Source organism: Loxodonta africana, chromosome 14 (genome assembly GCF_030014295.1).
Source record: "Loxodonta africana isolate mLoxAfr1 chromosome 14, mLoxAfr1.hap2, whole genome shotgun sequence".
Lineage (NCBI taxonomy): Eukaryota > Metazoa > Chordata > Mammalia > Proboscidea > Elephantidae > Loxodonta > Loxodonta africana.
The window spans coordinates 17,705,518-17,729,694 of record NC_087355.1 but is presented as its reverse complement, the minus strand read 5'-3'; the positions used below and the strand labels follow the sequence as shown (position 1 = coordinate 17,729,694).

General features: G+C 38.4%; 1 protein-coding gene across 1 annotated transcript in view; it reads left to right on the top strand.

Moving 5' to 3' along the window:
* The window catches only part of CPA6 (carboxypeptidase A6), a 431,756-nt gene that overhangs the window by 362,522 nt on the left and 45,057 nt on the right, over positions 1 to 24,177 (top strand). Inside the window, exons 7-8 of the mRNA XM_003408213.4 lie at positions 17,015 to 17,125; positions 17,816 to 17,906. Coding sequence (XP_003408261.3) covers positions 17,015 to 17,125; positions 17,816 to 17,906 — 202 coding nt within the window. The remainder of the gene's footprint in view (positions 1 to 17,014; positions 17,126 to 17,815; positions 17,907 to 24,177) is intronic.

Here is a 24,177-nt window from a genome sequence, read left to right as displayed (position 1 = left end):
TGAAAAGAGGAACATAGACAAAGCTTAAAAGTGATGGACTTAAAAATAAAATTAAATTAAAATGTAAACAAAACTCCCAAGTTAAAAGTAGAGTTTAAAAACAATTTGGCATTTCTTCATAAAGTTAAACATACAGAGTAAACACGTGACCCAGCAATTCCATTCCTAGGTATATATCCAAGAGAATTGAAAACACGTGCCCACACGAAAACTTTACATGACTATTCATAGTGGCATTAGTCACAATAGCCAAAAAGTAGAAACAACTCAAACGTCCATTCACTGATGAATAAACAAATGTAGTCTAGTCATACAGTGAAATGTTATCCTACCATAAAAAGAGATAAAATACCCACACGAAAAAGAAGGAATTCTGACCCCTACTTCACACCATATACAAAATTAACCCAACATGGATCCGACCTAAATGTACGACGTACAACCATAAAATGTTAAGAAGGAAACGTGTGTAAATCTGCGTGATACCAGGTTAGGCAGTGGTTTCTTAGCTATGACCCCAAAAGCACAAGCAACCAAAGGAAAAACGGATAAACTGGACTCCATTAAAATTAAAAACTTTCGTGCATCCAAAGAACTTTATCAGCAAAGTGAAGAGACAATCTACAGATTGGGAGAAAACTTGGGAGAACTCTACTTCAGATAAACCTGTGCTAAACATGTGAAATTATTCATTTATTCAGCAAGTAATCACTAAGTACTCACCATGCTCCAGGCACTATTAAGGCACCGTAGATTTAGCGAGGAGGTGGAGGTGGGGGTGAACACCATCAAAATCTCTGTTCTCACAGAACTTGATTCTCATGGACCTAAAAATGAAATGCTCTTTGGTTTAGTAAAGCAGATCAGTAAGCATCCAAATTAACCAAATACCTGATTCACAGTCTTATTTGGGCAGCAGACATTGAGGAATAAATTCCAGGGATTCTGTCCACCACAACGAAGTGATTTCTAAGTACTTTCTTGTCTATATTACGTAATTTGATGAAAAGACATAGGAAAGGGGAATGAAGATTGCAGTAGTTCACCACTGAGTTCTTGGTACAAGTTCAGGGCCTAAAGAGTAGGAAAAAGTAATATTGATACATTAGGTAGCCAAGTAATTTTCAACAACAGCCTATTCTTACACCTTTTTATTTTTTAACCATAGAAAGCCCACTTTGATTCTTTGTTGCCAATGAAGATGGAATAGCATTAGTTTTCATTTTTCAGAATCACCTCCAATTGAATCACCTGCAATTCGGGCTTCTTTCACTTTTGAGGGTTTGAAATTGCCAAACCCCCAGACTGAATATTTCAAGCTATGGCCGGTGCTAGCTGGTGTAAGGTTTATGTATAGCACGTAACTTTGGGCTCAAATACAGCTGTCCCTTAGTATCTGCAGGGGATTGGTCCCAGGGAACCCCCCTATGGATACCAAAATCTGAGGATGCTGAAATCCATTATATAAAATGATATTGTACTTACTCATAACCTACCCACATCTTCCCATATACTTTAAATCATCTCTAGATTGCTTATAATACCTAATGCAATGTAAATCCTATGTACATAGTTGTTGTACTGTATTGTTTGGAGAATAATGACAAGAAAAAAAAGTCTGTACATGTTTGGTACAGACACAACCATTGTAGGCCTAGCTACATAGTACACGTCAGACATGAGGGGAACAATGCTCAAACGACGAATTCTGGAGAGAGACTGAGAATCTGTCAAATGGCAGGAGGCTACAGCAGGGTATGCCTACACGTCACTCTTTTTTCCCAAATGTTTTTAACCTGTGGTTGGTTGAATCCATGGATGCAGAACTCCTGGATATAGACAGCTGACTGTAATTCTACACTGCTGGGGAAAATTTGACCACAGTCTTCATTCGAAGAATATTTAGAAAGCAACTCAGGGAAATAATTGATTTCCAAGTGTGTAAGGCTTTTCCAAGCATAAAAGCAAAAGAGGATGGCATAAAGGAAATGACTGATAGCCCTGACTACATAAAAAATATTTTAAAGGATTATTTAATAATACAGGAAAGTGTTCATGACATGGTGCTGTATCAGAAAAACAGCACGAACAGTATCTCAATTTTGTAAAATCTATAAAAGAAATACACTAAATGCTAAAAGGGATAGGAGTATGAGTGTTCTTTTCTTTGTTTTTCTAAATTTTTCATATTTTCTATGTTAAAAAAAGACAAAAAGTATTATATTTTTAAAATTTAACCCAGCCAAAACAATACATTTCACTCTCAAACTACACTGTACTTGAGTCCTACACGTATTTTAGAATGAGTGGTTGAATTCTAATTAACTCAGTACAGACCCAAGATAAAGCAAAGGTCTATGAGAAGAAGATCCAGCTGGCAAATTGGGACTGGAATGGTCTGAAATGGAAAGTTCTTCCACACTTTAAAGAAGTATAATTTGATCCCGTTACAGAAAGACAGATCTTATTTGATCCTGTTACAGAAAGGCAGAAAAATTTCCTTAGATCCTCAGATGAGCCAAAGATTCCTCCACCGTCTGCATGATAGGAAAACTCGCCCTTCCTGGCCCAGCTCCAGTCACACTAGAAAAACTCCTGCTTTATACATTCCCACCTCTGTACCCCAATGATGAAGGCCAATCCTGCTGCCAAATCCTGGATGTGATTCAGATGTACCATGTTGATGATTCGATGTTGTTAGGTGCTGTTGAGTCAGTTCCGACTCATAGCGACCCTACGCACAACAGAACAAAACACTGCCCGGTCCTGCGACATCCTTAAAATCTTTGTTATGCTTGAGCTCGTTGTTGCAGCCACTGTGTCAATCCACCTCATGGAGGGTCTTCCTCCTTCTGCTGACCCTGTACTTTGCCAAGCTTGATGTCCTTCTCCAGGGACTGATCCCTCCTGACAACATGTCCAAAGTATGTAAGATGCAGTCTCGCCATCCTTGCACTCTGGTTGTACTTCCTCCAAGACAGATTTGTTCATTCTTTTGGCAGTCCACGGTATATTCAATATTCTTTGCCAACAGCACAATTCAAAGGCATCAATTCTTCTTCTGTCTTCCTTATTCATCACTCAGCTTTCACATGCATGTGATCCGATTGAAGATACCATGGCTTGGGTCAGGCGCACCTTAGTCTTCAAGCTGACGTTTGCTCTTCAACACTCTAAAGAGGTCCTTTGCAGCAGATTTACCCAGTGCAATGTGTCATTTGATTTCTTGGCTGCTGCTTCCGTGGCTGTTGATTCTGGATCCAAGTAAAATGAAATCCTTGACAACATCAGCCCCGTCTCCGTTTATCATGATGTTGCTCATTGGTCCAGTTGTGAGAATTTTTGTTTTATGTTGAGGTGCAATCCATACTGAAGGCTGTGGTCTTTGATCTTCATTAGCAGTTGCTTCAAGTCCTTTTCACTTTCAGCAAGCAAGGTTGTGTCATCTGCACAACGCAGGTTGTTAATGAGTTTTCCTCCAATCCTGCTGCCCCATTCTTCTTCATATAGTCCAGCTTCTTGGATTATTTGCTTGGCATACAGATTGAATAGGTATGGTGAAAGAATACAACCCTGGTGCACACCTTTCCTGACTTTAAACCAACCAGTATGCCCTTGTCCTGTCTGAACAACTGCCTCTTGATCTATGTAAAGGTTCCTCATGAGCACAATTAAGTGTTCTGGAATTCCCATTCTTCCCAATGTTGTCCGTAATTTGTTATGATCCACACAGTTGAATGCCTTTGCATAATCAATATAACACAGGTAAACATCTTTCTGGTATTCTCTGCTTTCAGCCAGGATCCATCTGACATCAGCAGTGATATCCCTGGTTCCACGTCCTCTTCTGAAACCAGCCTGAATTTCTGGCAGTTCCCTGTTGATATACTGCTATAGCCGTTTTTGAACAATCTTCAGCAAAATTTTGCTTGTGCGTGATATAAATGATATTGTTCTATAATTTCTGCATTCAATTGGATCACCTTTCTTGGGAATAGGCATAAATATGGATCTTTTCCGGCCAGTTGGCCAGGAAGCTGTCTTCCACATTTCTTGGCATAGATGAGTAAGCACCTCCAGCGCTGCATCTGTTTGTTGAAACATCTCAATTGATATTCCGTCACTTCCTGAAGCCTTGTTTTTCACCAGTGCCTTCAGAGCAGCTTGGACTTCTTCCTTCAGTACCATCAGTTCCTGATCATATGCCACCTCTTGAAATGGTTGAACATCGACTAATTCTTTTTGGTATAATGACTCTGTTCCATCTTCTTTTGATGCTTCCTGCGTCGTTTAATACTTTCCACATAGAATCCTTCACTATTGCAACTCGAGGCTTGAATTTTTTCTTCAGTTCTTTCAGCTTGAGAAATGCCGAGCATGTTCTTCCCTTTTGGTTTTCCATCTCCAGCTCTTTGCACATGTCATTATAATACTTTACTTTGTCTTCTTGAGACACCCTTTGATATCTTCTGTTCAGTTTTTACTTCATCATTTCTTCCTTTTGCTTTAGCTGCTTGACATTCATGAGCAAGTCTCAGAGTCTCTTCTGACATCCATCTTGGTCTTTTCTTCCTTTCTTGTCTTTTTGAAGACCTCTTGCTTTCTTCATGGATGATGTCCTTGATGTCGTTCCACAACTCATCTGGTCTTAAGTCACTAGTGCTCAATGCATTCAATTCTATTCTTGAGATTGTCTCTAAATTCAGGTGGGATATACTCAAGGTCATATTTTGGCTCTCATGGACTTTCTCTGATTTTCTTCAGCTTCAGCTTGAACTTGCATATGAGCAATTGATGGTCTGCTCCGCAGTCAACCCCTGGCCTTGTTCTGACTGATGATATTGAGCTTTTCTATCATCTCTTTGCACAGATGTCGTCAATTTGATTTCTGTGTGTTCCATCTGGTGAGGTCCAAATGTGTATGTTGATGATTCACATACCCAAAAATCAGAACAAACATTCAGGGAAGGGGAATTATTTTCCAGGAGCCTATTGATAATTTCCAGGCCAGGTAAGTAGTCATGGTTGGAGGCTGTGGTGGATTTCGTATAAAAGACAGAGCTCTAAAGAAGACTTGGAGTACAGTTGTGGGAGAAGTCTTTCCTCCAGGATCCAAGAGCTTTCCAGGGAATACTCCTATTGGATAATCATCTCTTTCAGTCTCATCATCTCTTGCTGCTATTAAAACCAAAAACAACAAACCCATTGCCATCAAGTTCTTTCCAACTCGTAGTGACCCTATAGGACAAAGTAGAACTGCCCCATAGAGTTTAAACATAGGAATATTTAAAAAAAAAAAACCCCCACTGCCATTAAGTCAGTTCTGACTCATAGCAACCCTATAGGACAGAGTAGAACTGCCCCACAGGGTTTCCAACGCTGTAATACTCACAGAAGTAGACTGCCACATCTTTCTCCGATGGAGTGGCTGGTGAGTTTGAAGAGCCAATCTTTCAGTCAGCAGCTGTGCACTTAACCACTACACCACCAGAGCTCCTCCAAGGTAGAAATATAAGTCCTCAAATATAGGTGTGAAACTCAGTCAAAGCTTTGATTAAGAAATGTATCACTAAAAAAAAAAAAAAAACTTTTAAAGAAGTGAACTTAAATTGTGTATGTAAAATTTATCAAAAGCCAGGGAATAAATAACTGAGGGAATTACTAAGCCCAGATCAAATACCTGAGGAGTTTAGTTGATTTAAGCAAATAAGTCTTTGTTCTTATTACATAATGGAAAACATCTTATCATATGAAAATGATCTGTACTTTTTAAATTGTCTGACTTTGTTCACTACCATTCCAAGTAATCATAATATTTTAAGTTTCTATCAACCCTTTAAGTACATTTAGTCCCATATATTCTCCCATTCTTCTCACCCTCTCCAATCTTCTCTATAATTCACTGCATCCTTCAACCTCTTTCTCTCCTTTTACTCAATTTATAAGGTCTTTTTTTTAATATACATAGCAGGGTCTATATTAATGGTTGTTCAATTTAATTGCATTCATTGTACTCTGCTACCTGACAATTGAGAAAATTCTGGGCATTCTTTATACAGGCAGTCCTTACTTTGCACGGTAATGCCCTAAAAGTAACTGTGCAAACTGAAAACTGTAAGCAATCTTAATAATTTGCAGGGAACATTATGTTTGTTTTGTGACCTTTACAAATTTTTGTCAAAACTTTCTTAGTATTGGTTTAATATGTAGGGAAATGAAAACAATAGTAAAACTAATATTTGTTGTTGTTGTTATGTGCCATCAAGTTGACTCCAATTCAGAGCCACTGCATATGACAGAGCAGAAATGTCCCATAGCATTTTCTGGGCTATTATCTTTACGGAAGCAGATCACAAGGTCTTTCTCCTGCAGAGCCTCTGGATGGGTTAAAACCAGCAACCTTTAGGTTAGCAGCCGAGTGCTGAACTGTTGCACCACCAGAACTCCTGAATATTTATTTAGTATTCTGTAACTTAAAAAAACTAGAAGAACTAACAAATCAGTCTTAGAAGAAATACAACCAGAATGCTCCTTTGAAGCAAGGATGGTGAGACTTTGTCTTGCTTACTTTGGACATGTCATCAGGAAAGGCCAATCACTGGGAAAGGACATCGTGTTTGGTGAAGTAGAAGGTCCGTGAGAACAAGGGAGACCCTCAGTGAGATGGACTGACACAGTAGCTACAACAATGGACTCAAGCTTGGAGAGATCATGAAGATGGCGCAGGACCAGGCAACACTTCATTCTGTTACACACAAGATCGTCACGAGTTGGAGGCAACTTGATGGCAACTAACAACAACACTGTAACTTAAAACATTAGAAATATTGAGAGTTAAAGTGTTTTATTTCTTTGAAAAAAATACTTGTCAAGGGTAGTTTGAACAGTGCTTGCTTTCTTCTCATTATATAACTTAAACAATATTAAGTATAACTTGGCAACATTACCTTGGCAAATTGTCATCCTCCTTTCTGTGTTTGGATCAGCTTCCAATATTTTTTCCTTTACTCCTTCAATGTTGTAAAATATCTCTTAGGGTTCCTTTACCTGAAGTTTTTTGCCAGCATCACTAATTCTGGATATCTTTATTCTTTCATTCATCCTTTCATCACAGCCATTTTCCTCGTTTATGTTGATAAGTTTGTCTTCACCAAGTTCCTCTGGCTGCATATCTAGAGTGATGTCAACATTCCTATGGTCAACTGTTTCTTCTGTCACTCCATTTACATTTGATTCAGATTTCACCTCCGGCATTATCATTTTCTGTTTCTTTGCTTCATACATTTCACTTTTGTTGGTCAATTCCTTCTTACCATTATCCATTTTTGTAAAATGTCACATAGGCTTATCATTGAGTGTCAAAGAAGCAACACAACTACACACTTTGCTGTCTGTGTGTGAACTGAAAGGCAGATGCACAGTGATCAATCACCCACCAACAAACACTGAAAGGTGTGATATGATTGCTCACTGAACTTGATGTGCATTTGTTAATTACATACTGATTTGTGAACCGAAGAGCTAACAGTGGTAACTGAAATTTGAACCATGTGGTTTGGGACTTGTGTTATTTAACTAAACTATGTTTAATTATTTAAGTTAATTTAGTTAATTATACTAATTCATGTATATCAGTGCCTTGCAAAGCAAGGACTACTTTCTTTTTGGTAGGTAAAAGATCCTTATACAGATTTTAATAATGATACAATGTTGATTCTGTCTCATTATAAGTAAATATAACTAACCATTGTTATTAGGCTACCTTGGCATAAACTTTCTAGAAATGTGAGGTGGTATCACTTAGGAAAAAATAGAATAGATATGCATCTATTATTATATTGCTCCTAACCCAAAACATTTCAAATATTTATCTACATCTCTTATTAGAAAATAGAAATGGAGATTAATAGATTAGAGTTTTCAGTCTTCAACTGTCCTGTTGTATCTGTCAACCTCTGGGCAATCCTAAACATAAATTAGCTAAGCATAAAAAAAAAAAAAAAAAACTAGAATTTGCAGGATTCACATATGATTTTCCAGTTCTCCAACCCTTCATTCAGAGAAACTTTTGTTCCCACTGCTTTTAAATTATTACTTAGCTACCATTTTGTATTTAATGACCATTTCATAGTGTGATGCCAAATATCTTTTTTAGATTAGGCGCCCTTTGTTTTTATTTCCCTAGGAACTCTTCCCTGCTCAAATTATTTCTCTTCTATTAAATTTTAAATGCCCCCTTTGCATTGAGATACACTCGCTTCAATGATATAACTTTTTTTTATCCAAAATAAATGTACCCCACTCTAGGTAAGGGCATTCTTTAGCTTGACGTGGTGATTGAGCTCTTCTCTTTGGTCTCAGCTGTAACGTGCTTAGTTCTCCCAGTGTACCCTTCATTGGATGTATGATTATTATTTTTAGGTCTTCTGAGGTATTTCTAGAAGAAAAACAAAAATAAAGAAAATTTTAACTGCTACCTTTCAGAAAGCCTCAAAAAAATATCCCCAACATCCCAGATTGTGATGGCAGTCTAAGAAAACTCCCACCAACCAAATAAATTCAAAAATGGTGGAAAGGAGGGAAACTCTTCTGCCTGATTTTTCCACTCCACACAAAGACTTCTAGTAATTGCCAATTTTTCTTCAAATTTAATCAAAGTTCATTTGATGAATTCTGGTATATGATATTTATAGGGAAGCCAAAATTGTGCTGCTAGGTGGTGAGCACCATATAGATTCATTTGTTTGGTCTTTCCTAATTAACTTCAGAAATTCCTTAACGAAATAACAAATATACCATTTGCTTAGCAAAAGATAATACTCAAAACTTTCTCTAATATCTTTTCATTTAAATCAAAATCAGTTTGGGAAAAGTATTTTTTAAAGAAATTGAAGCAACGTGAGTGCAGTACCCAGGGACTGCCACACTGAGGCGCGTGGTGCATTGTTTTGTGACTGGCTGTCTGCTCGTGACCACTTAAGTCTTCCACATAAGCAATAATAGTTATCAAGAAATTAAACTTGCAAATGGAGAGTTATTGCTTAAAGGGTACTGAGTTTCTGTTTAGGGTGATGAAAAACATTCGGAAATGGGTAGTCGTGATGGTTGCACAATATGGTGAATGTAATTAACATTACTGGTATACTTAAAAATGGTTAAAATGGCAAGTGCTTTGTTAATATACATTTTGCCACAATAATTTTTTAATTAAAAAAATTAAACTCATAAACGTAATACAATTCAATTAATAGGCCTCTTCTATGTGTAGAGCTGCTGTGTATTGTTACTAAAGAGAGTCCTACCCATTAGAAGGAAAGCGTGCCCTGTGTTCTTTGTGATTATCACGTTAGGATAATATGAAATGGAAAGTCACATGGTCATTCTCTTCTAGAAACCCCACCTAGACAGAAATGATCTGTGTCCTATTATTTAAAGCATTCAGGCAAGGACATCTCCCAATCACCCTGCTCAGTATTTAAGTCATCACATCGTGATCATTCTTCCTTTGTCTGACCAGATGGAGAATAGCTGCAAGTCTTAGAGAGTTATAAAAATCACAAATATACCATATGCGATACAATGACACACTGCTTATTTGTCAAGGAAAGAACACATTCTGGAATCTTAATCCATTCCAGAATAGAATACAAGGGGACGTCTTCCTTGATTAATCTATCACTGGGAAATTGAGATTCTTTAAAATGAGGTTAATAGCCTCAAAATATTTAAAACAAAAATTGATAGAATTACAAGAAAAAAGTGACAAATCTAGAATGTGAGTTTTTTTAACCCAACCCTCAGTGATTAACAGCAGACAAAAATTTAGTAAAAATATAGATGACGTAAATAACAATTATTAAACTTAATCTAATAAACATATATAGAATCCATAGGCAATTATTAAAGAATATGCACCCTTCTCAAGCACACATGAAACACTTGCGAATATTGTCTATATGCTAGGCCACAAAACAAGACTTACCAACACCAAAGAATCTATATCACATGGACCATATTCTCTGACTGTAACGCTGCAGTTAGAAATCATTTCTAAAAATGTAGCTTAAAAGAGAAAACTCACACATATGGAAACAAAACCATATTTATAAATAAATCAAAGTTTATAGAAATTAATTTTCAATATTTAGAACTTTATGGTAGCAAAACTACTATAATCAAAACATATAGAATGCAGTCAAATTGTACTGAAGGAGAATTTTAGATAAGTATATTAGAAAAGACTAAAGTTTAAAATTAATGAGCTAAGCTTTTAACTCAAGAAATTAGCAAATAAGGAGAACAAAGAAAACCAAAGATACAAGGGAAAGATTAGTCCAAAGGACAAGTACCACGGCCTCCATCAAACTGAGCCCAGCACAACTAGATGGTGCCCAGCTATCACCACCCACTGCTCTGGCAGGGATCACAATAGAAGGTCCTGGGCAGAGCTGTAGAAAAATGGAGAACAAAATTCTAACTCATAAAAAAGACCAGGCTTACTGATCGGACAGAGACTGGAGAAACCCAGAGAGTATGGCCCCTGGACACCCTTTTAACTCAGTACTGAAGTCACTCCTGAGGTTCACCCTTCAGCCAAAGATTAGACAGGCCCATAAAACAAAACGAGAATAAATGGACACACCAGCCCAGAGGCAGGAATGAGAAGACCAGAGAGGACTGGAAAGGTGGTAATGGAGGAACCCAGGACTGAGAAGAGAAGAGTGTTGACATGTCCTGGGGTTGGTAACCAATGTCACAAAACAATATATGTATTAATTGTTTATGGAGAAACTAATTTTGTCTGTAAACCTTCATCTAAAGTACAATTTTTAAAAATTAACAAATGAACAACAGAGTCAACACAAAGAGAAATGATAACAGAAATCAGTGAAACAGAAAGAAAGCAAAAATGTGTCTTCTTTATTGTTTTGTTTCCTATCTTATCAATTTCTTCTCTAGGCCTAGACAATTTTAGAGCTGAATTTTTCTATTCAGAGAACTAATAATTCAAATATATTAAAATTTTTCCCCAAATCATGATAGAGTAATACAACCCTGATATGAAAACCAAACAAGGACAAAATAAGAAATGAAATTATGAATGTACGTAGATGTAAATAGTAGTGAACTGAATCCAGTCAATATATGAAGAATATATATCTTATATATCTTAACCAAATAGGCTTATCTCAGATACAATGATGGTTTAACAATAAAAAGTTATTTATTAAAATTTATCATTACAACAACCATATGATTATTTCAATACTGAAAAAAAAAAGGTTGCCATCAAGTCAATTCCGACTCAGAGCAGCGCTGTAGGATAGTGTAGAACTGCCCCATATGGTTTCCAAGGCTATAATCTTTACAGAAGCGGAACAATAAGCTTCAGGCAGGAAAATGTTTGCAGTGCATATAACCAAGAAAGGGTTAATATCCAGAATATAAGAAAAATAGAAAGAAAAAAGTTTAATACAAAAATAGGTAACGTGTGGGCAACTTATAGAACGGCCTATTGTATAAAAAAACTGTTCAATATCATTTGTAATCAGGAAAATGTGAAGTAAAACAACAAAATACTAATTCACACCCATTAAATTTTAAAAATTAAGAAGCCTCACAGTAACAAAAAGAGGGAAACAACTTAAGTGTCCATCAGTGGATAAAGGGAAAAACAAACTATGGTACACCCAATGGAGTACTACACCATTACAGAATAATAGTGAACCTGTGACACATCTCACAACAAGAATGAACCTATAAGACATTATGCTTCAATGACAAAAGGACAAATATTATATGAGCCACTATTATAAAAAGTCAAGAAAAGGTTTACCACAAGAAAACATTCTTTGGTGGTTACCAGGGATGGGAGGAGGGGGGAGGGAAAATTACTATATAGATAGTAGACACTTGTTAACTTAGGTGAAGGAAAAGGCGGTACACAATAAGGGGCATGTCAGCACAACATGACCACGGCAAAGGAAGACACTGGGAGGTATTCAAGGGTAAAAGGCAACAAGAGCAATCACTTTTACATACACAATCCTGCAGTAACAGTGGATAACAATACTTTACAACTGAATACGTACATAGATTATGTAAGCTAAACAGGGGTCGGATTGTGTATGGGAATATACCCATGAGCATATATAGGTTTGGCAGAAAGTATTTCTACATACCTATTTGTATGTGCTGCAAGATATCCATGTATATAGTGGAGCACACGGGGGGCAAAGTTATGAAAACTCCTTAGCCATAACCAAACACCTTGAGTGATGAGTCACTGGGCTTGAGGGCTCAGGACCATAGTCTCAGAGGACATCTAGGTCAATTGGCATAATATAGTCCATAAAGATAATGTTCTACATCCTACTTTGGTGAGTAGCGACTAGGGTCCTAAAAGCTTGCAAGTGGCCATCTAAGATACAACTATTGGTCTCTTCCCGTCCGGAGCAAAGAAGAGTGGACAAAATCAAAGATTCAAAGAAACCATTAGTCCAAAGGGCTAATGGACCACATGAACCATAGCCTCCACTAGCCTTACCCCCAAAAGAACTAGATGGTACTCGGCTACCACTACCCACCACTCTGATAGGGATCACAACAGAAGGTCCTGGAGAGAGTGGGAGAAAAATGTAGAACAAAATTCAAATTCACAAAAAAGACCAAACTTACTGGTCTGATAGAGACTGGTAGAACTCCCGAGACTATGGCACTTAGATACCCTTCAAACCCGGAACTGAACCCACTCCCGGAGATCACTTTTCAGTCAAACGATACACAGGCCTATAAAGTGAACAATAACACCCGTGAAGAATGTGCTTCTCAGAACAATCAACCATACTACACCAAAAGGGAAATATTTGCCCAAAAACAAATTTCAGAAGGCAGGAAGGGGCAGGAAAGATGGGCAAATGGTAACAGGGAACCCAGGGAGGAAGGGAATAGAGCGCTGTCACACTGAGGGGATTGCAACTAATGTCACAATGCAAAATGTGTATAAATTACTGAATGGGAAACTAATTTGCTTTGTAAACTTTCAACCAAACCACAATAAAATGTTCACACACACACACAAAATTAAGACCAAAGGTTTGTGAAGTTGTGGAGCAGGGAGAGCTCTCCTTCACTGGAGATGGCAATGTTTACTGATTTAGAAAGAAAACGGCAACATTTAGTAACATTAAAGGTATGTATATACTCTGAAACACATGGAGTCACCATGAGTCAAAATCAACCCTACAGCAAACGGTTCCCTTTTATCAATAATGTCTCAAAAAAAAAAAAAAAAAACATTTGAAAAATATGGCAAGTTGCTGTTGGTGGGTACATGGGTATAATATTATTCTCTGTACATTTCTCTTGCTTGTAGTTTTTACAATGGAAGTTACATGTTGCCATCCAGTCGACTCTGACTCATAGAGGACCCTATAGGACAGAGTAGAACTGCCCCACAGGGTTTCCAAGGAGCAGCTGGTGGATTCAAACTGCTGACCTTTTTGGTTAGTAGCTGAGCTCTTAAGTACTAAGCCACCAGGTATGGAGGTTGATTGTATTGGAGGAGAAGGCAGGATCACATGAGGACATTCCCACAAAGGTCTCTAGCATTGTCTGCCCTGAAGTACTAATGCAGCCTGTGCTTGGAAAAGGCGAGCCTTTCCCAGTTTGGAATAAGAGAAATGAGCTATGGCCTCCAATGCTAGGAGGGGAGAGAAGAGAAATTGTCATGATGTTTTCTTACCCCTTCTAGAATTCCTGTCAGTTCTCCCAGCTTCTTTCTCCCTCCATCTGCTTCCTAGTCCTCCCCAGAGCAGCATGGAAAGTCACAGCTGCCTAATTTTAGGGAGGAATGTACAAATCACATGGCTCTGCCCTCTGCCATTCCCAGCAGGAGATTTCCTCCAGGCGTTAAGGAAGCCGTTTACTAGAGGAAAACAAAATTCCAGAATTGTCCCACTAACCACATAATATTAGGGGTTTCTCTTTAGTTTGAGACAGTAGAAAGTTATTAGAAATTCAAGCAGACATGAAAGTTCTATTGAAGCTATTTGGTCAGCAAATTAATATTGAGCCTTAAAGGAGAACAAGGGAGAATTGTATTATCAATTTGTGTTAATCCCATCAATATTTATTTTTTTTAATACTTGATAAAATTATGTACAACTCTTATGTCCCTGAATATACCCCTATATTCTTCATATTATTTCTAATATAATGATAGTTTCTGGTAAGAAATTCTGTCATTGGATTTCTCTCTATGAATAGAATTCTCATCATTGGCTGTTCCAGAGGGTCAGCAGTTCGAACCCACCAGCCTTTTTGTGGGATAAAGATGTGGCAGTCTGCTTCTGTAAAAATTTACAGCCTTGGAAACCCTATGGGGCAGTTCTACTCTGGTAGGGTTGCTGTGAGTCAGAATTCACAGCAGTGGTTTTGGGTAAATACAGAATGCTGCTTGTGGTAAGTTCAGAAATGCTACTTAACTAGCAGTAAAAGAAGAATGAAATTTCAGTGATTAAATTTTCTAAGACAGCATACACATCACTTAAGAATTCTTTTATTTTGGTTGGAGAGGTTGTAGAGAGACTGGAACAGTTATACACTGCTGGTAGGAATGTGAAATGGTACGGCCACTTTGGAAACCAATCTGGCACTTCCTTGAAAAGCTAGAAATAGAAGTACCATATGATCTAGCAATCCTACTCCTTGGAATATATGCTAGAGAAATAAGAGCCCTCACGCAAATTGATATATGCACACACATGTTCATTGCAGCGCTGTTCACAATAGCAAAAAAGATGGATACAACCTAGGTGCCCATCAACAGATGAATGGATAAATTATGGTATATTCACACAACGGAACACTACACAACGATAAAGAACAATGATGAATCTGCGAAACATAACATGGTTGAATCTGGAAAGCATTATGCTGAAATTAGTCAGTCACAATAGGACAAATTTTGTATGAGACCAGTATTATAAGAACACAAGAAAAGGTTTAAAAGCAAAAGAAAACATTCTTCCATGGTTATGAGGGTGGGAGGGAGGAAGAGGGGTATTCACTAACTGGATAAAATAGACAAGAATTATCTCAGGTGAAGGAAAGGACAACACACAATACAGGGAAAGTCAGCACAAATGAACTAAACCAAAAGCTAAGAAGTTTGCTGAATACAACCAAACACTTCAAGGGACAGAGTAGCAGGGGGAGGGGCCTGGGGACTATGGTTTCAGAGAACATCTAGATCAATTGGCATAAGAAAGTTTACTAAGAAAATGTTCTGCATCCCACTTTGGTGAGTGGTATCTGGGGTCTTAAAAGCTAGCAAGCAGCCATCTAAGATGCATTAATTGGTCCCAACCCACCTGGAGCAAAGAAGAATGAAGAACACCAAAGATACAAGGAAAACATGAGCCCAACAGATAGAAAGGGCCACATAAACCAGAGACTGCACCAGCCTGAGCCCAGAAGAACTAGATGGTGCCCGGCTACCACCAATGACCACCCTGACAGGGAACACAACAGAGAAACCCCGACAGAGCTGGAGAAAAGCGGGGTGCAGAACTCAAATTCTAGTAAAGAGACCAGGCTTAATGGTCTGACTGAGGCTGAAGGGACCTCAGAAGATGTGGCCCCCAGACTCTCTGTTAGCCCAAAACTAAAACCATTCCTGAAGACAACTCTTCAGACAAAGATTAGACTGCACTATAAGACATGAAATGATACTCATGAAGAGTGTGCTTCTTACCTCAAGTAGATACATGAGAATAAATGGTCAGCTCCTGTCCAGAGGCGAAATGAGAAGGCAGAAAGGGACAGGAGTTGGTTGAATGGACACAGGAAATACGGTGTGGAAAGGAGGAGTGTGTTGTCACATTATAGGGAGAGCAACTAGGGTCACATAACAATGTATGTATAAATTTTTGTATGAGAAACTAGGTTGAACTGTAAACTTTCACTTAAAGCACAATTTAAAAAATTCTTTTATTTTGAATAGTGTTTTAATCTGGTAAAAATTTAAGTAGTCCAAATGAAAGTAATTCTTCTTGCCACACATTGTCCTCTAGTCCTGCTCTCCAAAGGCAACCATTGTTACAAATCTATGTGTTCCTCCAAGGTACGTAAGAATACCAAATATATCTAGTTAAGTATTTTGTCCACGATTGTATGGAGTCTAAAAAAGAACTGATTACACCCAAGCATGTAAATTGTTGCTTTTTTAATCAGCTCAAAAATTTAGCCAGATCTGGAATACAACAAAAGGCTGTCCGATTAACATTTTGCCAGCTTTGCTAAAACATTATAGGCAATAAAGAGTTTGAGACAAAAGTCTCAATACAGAATGTGTAATGTCAATGCGTAATATTCGTGTTAGCTGATTGCTTTTTTTAAATTGTTTTATTGTGGTAAAATATAACAAAACATTTGCCAAAGCAACATTTTTTACACATACGATTCAGTGATACCGGTTATGTTCATCATGTTGTTCAACCATCACCACTCTGTCTCCAAATTATTCCACCACCACTGACAGAAACCCTGCCCCCTAAGCAAGGTTCCTCCTTTTCCCCTCCTTCTCACCCCTAAGCCAAAAAACCCACTGCCAACGAGTCAGTTCCAGCTCATAGCAACCCTATAGGACAGAGTGGAGCTGCCTCACAGGGCTTCCAAGGAGCAGTTGGTGAACTCAAACTGCCGACCTTTTGGTTAGCAGCCAAGTCTTACCCACACACCACCAGGACTCCAACCCCTGCTAACCACTAATAAACTTTGGTCTCTATGCATTTGCCTATTTCATATAAGTGGGATCCTACGATATTTGTCCTTTTGTGACTGACTTCTTTCACTCAGGAAAATCTTTTCAAGGTTCAAGCTGATTGCTTTATAACCCAACATATTTGGTATTTTTCATAGATGGAAAGGATTTCTCACACTTTCTATTTTTCTAAATCTGTATTATGAGATCAATTTGTGAGAAAAAAAAAATGTCACCTTTGTCTTTTAGGCTCTTCTAACATATCGGAGTGACCCGGCCATGAGAAAAATGCTGAATCATCTGTATTTCTATATCATGCCTGTGTTTAACGTTGACGGATACCATTTTAGCTGGACCAATGTAAGTCACGTTGCCTATCCATTTGAAAAGACAGACCAAATAAAAAGTAGCAAACAGGGTCATAGAATGAGGAGGAGCCTTGGTAGACAGCCGGCCCAGTGACTTCACAGCTGAGAAGGGGCCTCCTCCACTATCCATTTCCAAATTCTTCCATCACCCTTAACAGAAGCTCAGTGGTTATGGTTGCCCAACCTGGTCCCTGAATTGTACTGGTAAAAAATGAAGAGATGGCAAATATTTTGTTACACATATACTTACCATTATGTGCATATATATATATATGTATATATACATATATATATAAAGAGGCCCTGACTGCTTCCCCAACCACAGCAGTAGTATTCTGATTTTATTAATATTTTTGGCTTTCACATAAGATTTCTCTTAAGGGGTTTAAGCAAAAAGCAGCAGTGCCCAAATAAAATGTGAAAAATTACTAGTCTAGTGCAACCTATTCATTTTACCTGTGAAGAAATGAGGCCAAAAAAAGGTAACAGACTGCAGAAATGAGAACAGAATCGGGATCTCCGCTGCTCATTCGGCCCTCTTCCTACTACGTGAACACATGTATATATTCACAGAGGTCCTCTCACTTCAGTGATGTGACTGGTTAACTAATTGAGCCACTCCAAGGCATACGAATAACCTTTCAAGTATTTTCTCTGCACCTGTTTTCTTAATTATGTCTAGGATCGATTTTGGAGGAAAACAAGGTCAAGGAACTCAAGGTTTCGTTGCCGTGGAGTGGATGCCAACCGGAACTGGAAAGTGAAGTGGTGCGGTAAGTTTGGGCTCATTGGAATTTGGACCAATCTGCAAGATGATGAGCCCATTAGACTCTAATGAGAGACTTATGTTTTCCTGTATGTGAAAATATAATATAGAAAGACACAGATAGGTATATTAAAGCCTTAACTTGTCAAAGAAAATGAAAGGATTTTAAAAAATGCATAAAAATCAAGGATCTAAACCTGTCAGCCCATCCAAACCAAAAAACCAAACCCATTGCCTTGGAGTCAATTCTGATTCATAGCGACCCTACCTGAAAACTGAAAATTTAAACACAACTGTAAAAGCAGAAAACTGAGGAATATTTGTCGTCCACAAAACTAAAACAGGAACTGTAGTTTGTGGTCTAAATCTCATGAAGTGTTTTCATCTTTTTACTAAGGGTAGCACTGCTCCTGCTTTCATCTGTCAGTGGTGATCCAAGCTGTCCAGTCCTTGTCTATAATCTACCAACCTGTCAGTCATTCACTTATTGGCCACTCACAAGGCAAATTTATTCCATGTTTCACTGATACCTTTCAAGCAAGGGGAGGATGTCATTTTAAGGAGGGAAAGCCTTTTACAGAATAAAGAAGCAGGCAAGTAGCAGAAAGAAAAAAAAAAAAGAGAACATTAGCCATGACTATTAAACTTGCAGCAGGAGGGAGGGAAGGGAAAAATATTGTTAAAATCTGGTAGTAAAGTGCTGCCCTTTTGCAAATACACCCAAGTGTAATGGAAAGGTGTCTGGTAGTCCCTTAGAAATGAGGCCATCACGAAATCACTCATTCTACAATGCTTTGGGTTCTGCGCTAGAATTCTTTCCACTCTTCCATCCCCACCAGTGTCAGAATAACTGGTCACGGACTTAAGACTCCTACACGTGTCTCCAAGCAACCACCTTCAATCAATTTGGTGGTGTTATTAGTTGCCCCTGAGTGGGCTCCGACTCACGACAACCCTATATACAACAGAATGAAACATTGCCTGGCCTTGCGCCACCTTCACCATCGTTGCTAAGCTCAAATCCATCGTTGCAGCCACTGTGTATTTTGAGTGCTTTCCAACCTAGTGAGCTTATCTTCCAGCACTGCATCAGATAATATTCTGTTGTGATCCATAGAACTTTCATTAGCTAAGTTTCTGAAATAGATCATCAAGCCTTTTTTCCTAGTCTGCAAGCTACGCTGAAACCTGTCCACCATAGGTCACCCTGCTATTATTCGAAATAATGGTGGCACAGCTTCCAGCATCATGCAAGCCACCACAGTATGACAAACTGACGGCCAAGTGGTGGCCCAATCAATTAGAATTGTCAAATAAGATGAACCGCCTTTGACACAGCATAAAGAATATGGCTCTAAAGTATAACAAATTGTGGTTGATTCTACCTGTATTAACTCAATGATCTTGGACATTTTTTTTTAATTTATGAAATTATAATAATAAGGATTAAGGGATTTACATATGTGAAATGCCTAGTTCAGCCGTAACTCCAAACAGGGTTATAAATATCAGTGACCGTTCTTCTCCTCCACCCTCCAGAACAGTCAATTTGCCTCTGAGGCTCAGTTCAATTTGCAAAACAGCCTCTTTCCCATCATGGGAGTGTTGCCATGATGAGTAATAACATAAAAGTGTTTGCATTTGTGGGGGAGAAAACACTGCAAAAAAACTATAAAGTGGTATTACTGATAGCTATCTGGATATAGAAATTTTCTTCAACCTGGACTGAGACAATAAACATGCTCACATCAATGCTCCAAATCCACTAATTTTTTTATTATTATTCTTCCCTTTTTCCCCTCTCTCGGATGGAACCATCTTGGGCACTCATAACTGTGTTCTGTCTCACTGGTTAGCAGGTCCCTGCATCCACATGCTTGCCGTACTCATGCCTGTAGTCATCTGAGTATACTGAGTGACTAAGCTCAGTAACACTATCAGCAGCCCACTTGGCCAGGGTAAAGTTAGACTCTTGTTTGTGACTAGGCCCGATCCGGTTACAGGAAAGTGTCTTACTTCCCTTTGTTCTTCTTCCTTTACCGAGCTTATTTGTTTCCTTCATATATACACTTTCTGTGATTTCTTAGTTTCAACTGCCGTCCCAACTAGAATTCCTTTGATTCTTCCCATTTTTTGAATCATTTTGATTTTTCCTGCAAGTTAGCTCTCAAGATGTACGATGGATTACAACAAACGTCAATTGCAAAATGATCTTGATAGACAGTTGTAAGTGACGTGGAGATGCAGGCAGTCAGGCTGGAACCCATCTGTCACCCCATGGTCACCAAAGTAGATTCAGCAGCTTTAATGTTGCTTGTCTGCCTGCCTCCTTCACAGCTTCAGACCTATTCCCCCCTGTTCTGCCCCTCTCCCCAGAGCTATGTGCTTGGTCAAGGGGACAGAAAACCACACAGAAAGGGCCACTCTTAGGTCAAGGATAGGGAAGTAAGTGTGAAATCCCCTATGTGAACCACCAAACAATAATTCATAGTATAAATGACATAAAAAGGTCACTGGGCCCCTCTGACAGGGACCACAATAGAGAGTCCCAGATAGAGTGGGAGAAAAATATAGAACAAAATTCAAATTCACAAAAAAAAAAAAAGAAGAAGACCAGACTTACCGGTCTGACAGAGACTGGAGGAACCCCCAAGACTGTGGCCACCAGACACACCCTGCTAACTCAGAACCGAAGCCGTGCCCGTAGCCCACTTTTCCAGACAAAGATTGGACAGGCCTTTAAAACAAACAATAACATATATGAGGAACAAGCTCCTTAGTTCAATCAAATATACGAGACCAAATGGGCAATATCTGCCCAAAAGTAAGACGAGAAGGCAGGAAGGGACAGGAAAACTGGACAAATGGACGCAGGGAAGCTGGGGTGGAAAGGGAGAGAGTGCTATCACATTGCGGGAATTTCAACCAATGTTACAAAACAATTTGTATATAAATTTTTGAGTGAGAAACTAATTTCTGCTGTATTTTCACCTAAAGCACAATAAAATTTAAAAAAGGCCTCTGAGTGGTGCAAATGGTTTGCACTTAGCTGCTAACCTAAAGGTTGATGGTTTGAACCCATCCAGCAGTACCACAAAAGATAGGCCTGGAGATCTGCTTCTGTAAGGATTACAGCCGAGAAAACCCTACGGAGCAGTTCTACTCCGTAATTCAGAAGGTTACCATGAGTCAGAATCGACTCCATGGCAACTAACAATGACAACATGTTATATAATATTAAGTGGAAAAGCATATAAATGGATTTCATAGTATAAATGATATAAAAATAGCAAGTACCACTAGAAACACTATAAAGTCAATACTGAACAATAACAACTGTTTCTTTCTCTTAAGTTGGTGAGTTCCAAACTTAAAGAGTAGAACATGATGCTGCTTTTTACCATGAAAATTTGTGGACCCCATGTGATAGTGGTTATGCTTTAATGCATTCAGTGTAGACGGTAGAGAATACATGTGGAAACATGTACTCCTTCCCAAGCCTTCACAGCTCTGAGGGTCTTCAGGCACAGAATGAATGTCACTGCTCTGAATGTCCAGAGAAGGAACTCAACCAGTCAGAGTAGTGCTGAGAATCAGGAATAAATACATAAATTGTATTCATTCATTCACCAAAGTTAATTAAGTACACACTCCCTGCTAGGCGCTGGCTTTTTCCCTTCCTACATGAGCTCATTTTAGAGTACTGCTGTGAGCAATTTGCTTTTTCCCAAATTGGAATAAATCCAAGAGGTAGGCAAAGGGTTAGATGATATCCACACTTAAGCTTTTAACTACTGAATAATTCAAGTATTGTCTAAATATAAATTACCATTTAGGACAACACACAGAATGGGAAAATGTTTGTGTTAATTCATATATCGGATAAATAAAAAAAAAAACTTGTACCCAGAATATACAGTTTTACAACTAGACAATACAAAAACAACTCAATTGAAAAAGGTGCAAAGGATTTGAAGAAACATTTCTCCAAAAAGATATACAAACGTCCAATAATCACATGAAAAGATGTTCAACATAGTCATTAGAGAACTGCAACTCAGAACCACAATGAGATACCACTTCATACACACTAAAAAAGAAAAAAAAAACAGATAGATAATGACAAATGTTGATGAGAATATGGAGATATTAGAACCCTCGTACTTTGCTGGTAAGAATGTAAAATGGTACAACCACCTTAGAAAACAATCTGACAGTTCTTCAAAATGCTAGCAATAGTGTTTCCATATGACCCAACAATTCCACACCTAAGTATATACCGAAGAGAAAGGAAACCATTTGTCCACACAAAATTTCGTACATAAATGTTCAGAGCAGCATTATACATAATAGCCAAAAAGTGGAAATAATCCCAATGTCCATCAACTAATGAATGCAAAAACAAAATGTGGTATATACATACAATGGACTATTTTTCAGCAATTAAAAGGAATGAAGTACTGATACCTGCTACAACATAGATGAACCTTGAAAATACTATGTTAATTGAAAAAAACCAGACACAAAGGGCCACATATTGTATGCTGCCATTTATATGAAACAGAATAGGCAAATCTATAGAAACAGAAAGTAGGTTAGAGTTACCAAAGGCTGGGAGGAGGAAAGAATGGAGGACTGAACTGACCTGAACTGAAAATATTGCTGTCAAGTTGAATTCCTGCTCATAGCAACCCTTTAAGACAGAGTAGAACTTCCCCATATTTTTTTTTTTTCCCCCATAGGGGGCTGTAAATCTTTGCAGAAGCAGACTGCCACTTCTTTCTCCTGAGGAGCAGCTAGTGGGTTCAAACCACTAACCTTCTAGTTAGCAGCCGAGCACTTAACCACTGCACCACCAGGGCTCCATGGAGAATGGAGAGCGACTGCTAATGTTTCTGGGTTTCATTCCAGAGGAATGAAAATATTCTAAAATTAAATACTGATGATGGCAGCAGAACTCTGTTAATATTATAAAACCATTTGAACTTTATACTTTAAAGTGGTGAATTTATGGTACATGCATTATATCTCAAAAATCTGTTACCAAAAAACACTTAGGCACAAGTTCAGCACTTATTAAAATGTAATACCTTTCAGAACACTCGATTTCCAAATATTTTAAATTAAACATAAAATGGAAAAAACTGTTTTTTTGTAATGCAATCACAAATGCCCCTCTCCTGCCATCACTCCCTACCCTATTCAGAAAAACAAGACCTGGTGGGCAAATATTTTGACAGACAGACCAAAAAAAACCACACCCATTGCCTTCGAGTTGATTCTGACTCATAGCAGCCCTGTAGGACAGCATAGACTGTCCCATAAGGTTTCTAAAGCTGTAAATCCTTATGGAAACAGACTGCCACATCTTTCTCCCTAGGAACGGCTGGTAGGTTCAAACCGCTGACCTTTTGGTTAGCAGCTGAGCACTTTAACCACTGTACCACCAGTGCCTGTGAAATAACAATAGAAGGTTAGTGGCCTGTTTTCTAAGACAATGGGTTCCACTACTGTTTTGTTCTGTGAACTATACAAGCTTAGAGCTTACAAACTTAGAATTTCTTTGAAAATATAAGGAACTTAACATTAAATCTGAGGCCAAGAGAGGAAGAAGAGAGAGGCAACAATTAAATTTTGCTGTGAAGCATATAAATTTTCTTCAGTGTTTCACCACCACTACCACTGGAATTTTGAGTAAAATCTACTTACTAAGGTTTTGTGGAATTGGAACTGCTCTTTGGGAATGTGAGGAAGTGCTGGCTGAGTCCAGCCTCAGGGTAAACTCAGAGAGAGAACTAATCTCCATCAGATGTTCAAAAGGGTGGAACTCGCAACAAGAATGCACTGCCCCATAAGACGTTGAGCTTCCACCATTGGAGTTTTACAGACAAGAGCTAGATAAAGTCTGGCTGAGAATGACATGTAGATGGGATTAAACATCACCTAGTTGGTTTCAGAGGAGCCGTGGCAGTGCAGTGGTTAAGCACTCAGCTGCTAACCAGAAGGTCCGCGGTTTGAACTCCACCAGCCACTCTGGGAGAAAGATGTGACAATCTACTTCCATAAAGATTACAGCCTTGGAAACCCTATAGGCACTTCTGCTCTGTCCTATAGGGTTGCTATGAGTCAGAATGGACTCAATGGCAATGGGTTTGGGTTGTTTTTTGTTTGTTTGTTCATTTTTTATTCTATAAGGACTGAGTAGGGATGTACTCCTGTCAGCAAGAATTTGCTTTTACTCCTTAAGATCCCCAGATGCGGGTAGAGATAGTGAGAAA